The sequence below is a fragment of the Oncorhynchus keta genome, chromosome 34 (genome assembly GCF_023373465.1).
Source record: "Oncorhynchus keta strain PuntledgeMale-10-30-2019 chromosome 34, Oket_V2, whole genome shotgun sequence".
Taxonomy (NCBI): domain Eukaryota; kingdom Metazoa; phylum Chordata; class Actinopteri; order Salmoniformes; family Salmonidae; genus Oncorhynchus; species Oncorhynchus keta.
In genome coordinates this window covers 66,737,831-66,742,490 of record NC_068454.1, presented here as the reverse complement: position 1 = coordinate 66,742,490, position 4,660 = coordinate 66,737,831, and the positions used below count along the sequence as shown (strand labels likewise).

The 4,660-nt window shown below is 45.5% G+C and overlaps 1 protein-coding gene across 3 annotated transcripts in view; it reads left to right on the top strand.

Moving 5' to 3' along the window:
* LOC127915186 (mediator of DNA damage checkpoint protein 1-like) overlaps nt 1–4,242 on the top strand; it is a 29,221-nt gene extending 24,979 nt beyond the window's left edge. For all 3 annotated transcript variants that reach the window (XM_052494485.1, XM_052494487.1, XM_052494486.1), the window contains exons 9-10: nt 755–880; nt 1,878–4,242. In XM_052494485.1, coding sequence (XP_052350445.1) covers nt 755–880; nt 1,878–2,201 — 450 coding nt within the window. In that variant the 3' untranslated portion in view covers nt 2,202–4,242. The remainder of the gene's footprint in view (nt 1–754; nt 881–1,877) is intronic.
* The last annotated feature ends 418 nt before the right edge of the window (nt 4,243–4,660 follow it).

Below are 4,660 nucleotides of genomic sequence, written 5' to 3'. Positions count from 1 at the left end.
CTCACACACCTCTCTCTCTCCGACGCACACTGCCTCTTTCCCCCTCACACACCTCTCTCTCTCCGACGCACACTGCCTCTTTCCCCCTCACACCTCCCCTCTCTCTCTCTCCGACGCACACTGCCTCTTTCCCCCTCACACACCCCTCTCTCTCTCCGACGCACACTGCCTCTTTCCCCCTCACACACACCTCTCTCTCTCCGACGCACACTGCCTCTTTCCCCCTCACACACCCCTCTCTCTCTCTGACGCACACTGCCTCTTTCCCCCTCACACACCCCTCTCTCTCTCCGACGCACACTGCCTCTTTCCCCCTCACACCCCCTCTCTCTCTCCGACGCACACTGCCTCTTTCCCCCTCACACACCCCTCTCTCTCTCCGACGCACACTGCCTCTTTCCCCCTCACACACCCCTCTCTCTCTCCGACGCACACTGCCTCTTTCCCCCTCACACACCCTCTCTCTCCGACGCACACTGCCTCTTTCCCCCTCACACACCCCTCTCTCTCACCGACGCACACTGCCTCTTTCCCCCTCACACACCTCTCTCTCTCCGACGCACACTGCCTCTTTCCCCCTCACACACCTCTCTCTCACCGACGCACACTGCCTCTTTCCCCCTCACACACCTCTCTCTCTCCGACGCACACTGCCTCTTTACCCCTCACACACCCCTCTCTCTCTGACGCACACTGCCTCTTTCCCCCGAACACACCTCACATCTCTCTCTCCTCTCTCTCCTCTCTCCCTCAGTGTGGTAAGGTGGGTAGTTTCCTACCTACTGACAGGTACCTGGTGAAGGACAGGGAGCAGGAGAACAAGTTCAGCTTCTGTCTGGAGGAATCATTGAGGACCGCCAGCACCCAACCTCTACTACAGGTACACATACACCCTCTCCTCCTCCTCTCCTCCATCCATCTGTCCAATTCATCCCTTTATGTTTGTGTGTTAATGTCCCAACTCGTGTGTGTGTGTGTGTGTGTGTGTGTGTGTGTGTGTGCTCCCCGCTTTGCTTTTATCTTTGTGTCTCCCATCTATGTTTATTCAACACACACACCCCTAGGAGAGTGCAGGCGCTAGGCAAATAATGACTCACAGGCCCCCAGAACTTATTCTGCATACTGTGTGAACAATCCACACTCTCCAATGGCCTCCTTTTATCTACCACTACACACCATACACTGTTGAAAACACAAGACACACTAAAGCCATGTCCTGAGAATATGGGTTTCTGTATAATCAAATGTTACTTGTCACATGCATCCTAAACAACAGGTGTGGACTACTGAAATGCTTACTTACGGGCCCTTCCCAACAAAGCAGGGAGAAAGAACATAGAGAAATAATAGAAAAGTTAACCATGTAATAATAGATACATAATGAATATGATGACTTGTCTTTATACAAGGACTACCAGTACCTAGTGGATGTGCAGGGGTACGAGGTATTTGAGGTAGATATGTACATACAGTGTTTTCGGACCTCTTGACTTTTTCCACATTTTGTTACGTTACAGCCTTGTTCTAAAAGATTTTTAAAAATTATAATAATAATTACATCAACACACGATACGCCATAATGACAAAACAAAACAGTTTTTTATAAATGTTTTCAAATGTATTAAATATAAAGACTAGACTTCTCAGATGGTCTTTTGGAGAAGGCAGGGCAGGCAAGCTGCATTAACTGTTAATGTTGTGGTTGTGTTTAATGGGCAGCTCTCTCATAAGCTCAGTTCTGACTGAGCAGCAAGCAGGCTATTATCTTATTCTTTTTTACTTCCTGTTTATCAAACTGGCCCTAGTGATGACACTGATTTGTAAATTTAAAAGGGAAAATTAAACTCCAAATAAGAGCATGCCCTCTCCTCTCTCAGGGTTATGAGGTCCATGTGACCAGGTCAGTGTTGCCAGAGCCAGCCCAGATGAAGGACATCATCGTCTGTAGCGGAGCTCGCTTCCTCTCCAAGATGCCCTCCACTCAGAAGGCCCAGGCCCGGACCCTAGTGATATCGTGTGGAGAGGACTGGTCTCTCTGTGCTCCTGCACTCTCTGCTTCTCTCCCTGTCCTCAGTGCTGAGTTCCTGCTAACTGGTATATTACAGCAGAGAGTGGACCTGGTAACCCATGTCCTCTCAGCCCCCAAACCCAGGGCCCAGCCAGGAGGCAAAGGCCAGGCCAGTGGCAGGAAGAGAATGTAACACAAAAACAAAATTCACCTGGGTGGTATTCATTAGTGCATACTGTAGCAAAACATTATGCAACAGAAAACAAAAACTAGTGTTGGACAAGTTCAGGTAAACCCTCCCTGTTTTAGTCTGTTTTCTTCCGATAGGTGAGTATGACCCTGTCTACAGGGCCAGGGAGAAGGCATTACAGTTCAAGAGAAAAAAAAAAAAAAAAAAAGAAAAAAAAAAAAATATGCCATTTAGCAGACGCTTTTATCCAAAGCGACTTACAGTCATGTGTGCATACATTCTACATATGGGTGGTCCCGGGAATCGAACCCACTACCCTGGCGTTACAAGCGCCATGCTCTACCAACTGAGCTACAGAAGGACCAGACAGACGACACCCGTGTGTGTGTGTGTGTGTGTGTGTGATAGCATGCAGCACCCACCTCCACCTGTATAGAGAACAGTAGCAGGACCAGGCCTCAGAGGAGTGGTAACTACAGTACTACTACCCTGGAGGGGCTGGAGATTTTTAGACACCTGAGAGGGGAGAATGAGGATTCGGATGTACAAGAGACAGTGGCAGCATCCCAAATGGGACCCTATTGCCTACTTTTGACAAGAGCCCTGCACTATGTAGGGAATAGAGTGCTATTTGGGACGCCAATGTAAAAGGCTGGTGAGAGGAGACATCCACCTGTATGACCAACTAGACAAGATAGTTGAGAATGTATTCACTCAGATACAAAGACAAACAAACCCAAGATATGGAAATCTATTCCTATGTTCGAGGGTAGAGAATACATGCAGAGAAATGCTCTGAATAGATTTGTTTATAAAAAAAAATGTAAATATGAGGTAACAGAGAGAAGAGACAGAATACATGAGATAATTTACTGCCTATCCCAGTCATATTTATTTTATCTGTCTCTTCCCTCCCTCTCCTGATCCTTCATCTGCAGTTGAAGTCGGAAGTTTACATACACCTTAGCCAAATACATTTAAACTCAGTTTTTCACAATTCCTGACATTTAATCCTAGTAAAAATTCCCTGCCTTAGGTCAGTTACGATCACCACTTTATTTTAAGAATGTGAAATGTCAGAATAAAAGTAGAGTGATTTATTTCAGCTTTTAGTTCTTTCATCACATTCCCCGTGGGTCAGAAGCATTGCCTTTAAATTGTTTAACTTGGGTCAAACGTTCCCAGGTAGCCTTCCACAAGCCTCCTCTGGCCCATTCCTCCTGACAGAGCTGGTGTATAACTGAGTCAGATTTGTAGGCCTCCTTGCTCGCACATGCTTTTTCAGTTCTGCCCACAAATATTCTATGGGATTGACGTCAGGGCTTTGTGATGGTCACTTCAATACCTTGACTTTGTTGTCCTTAAGCCATTTTGACACAACTTTGGAAGTATGCTTGGGGTCATTGTCCATTTGGAAGACACATTTGCGACCAAGCTTTAACTTCCTGATGTCTTGAGATGTTGCTTCAATATATCCACATAATTTTCACCACCTCATGATGCCATCTATTTTGTGAAGTGCACCAGTCCCTCCTGCAGAAAGCACCCCCACAACATGATGCTATCACCCCCGTGCTTCGCGGTTGGGATGGTGTTCTTCGGCTTGCAAGCCTCCCCATTATTCCTCCAAACATAACAATGGTCATTATGGCCAAACAGTTCTATTTTTGTTTCATCAGACCAGAGGACATTTCTCCAAAAAGTACGATCTTTGTCCCCATGTGCAGTTGCAAACTGTAACCTGGCTTTTTTTATGGCGGTTTAAGTGTATGTAAACTTCCGACTTCAACTGTATACTGATTAATCGCCATCCTCTCGCCTTTGTATAAAGATAACATATATATGTGTGTGTCTATTGCGCGAGGGTAATGTTGAATATACCAGGTCTTCACGAGCTGTGATTGCTGAAGGGACATTTCTTCAGTCTTAGAGAAAGGACTGAACTGATTGTTTTAATGCTGCTCGTCCATCTACATCTTTGTATGTAGGAGTTAAATGTGTCTTTATTTACCCGACCAATAAACCTTTCATACTGAACTTCTGAGTGATTAGTTCAATTGTATTTTTGTGGGGTGGAAATTTCTTATGGCATATGTTTCGATGTTTTATAATGTTTTGGCTACCATTTCATTAAGTGTGTTTTTAGGTCAATTAATGGCGGTCAATGGACGAATGTTATCTGTGTTCTGTCCCTTCGTTCTGGAATAGTCTGGGCTTTGAGATGTTTTAATACATCATAGATATACTCGATTGAGGTTGAACTAAATCCTTAGACTCAGCCTTCACTTCTACGTCTCGGCTGAATAGCCTATACACAATACATCTATTATGTTTTATTATAAGGAAAATAAACCACTTCAGATAAAAAGACCAACAAGCAATCGTTGCCTTGCTTGGGGCAATCGAATCCGGTGTTTACCGAGAATAGTCGAGCGGCTCCGACCGAGAGCAAAAGCCGACAT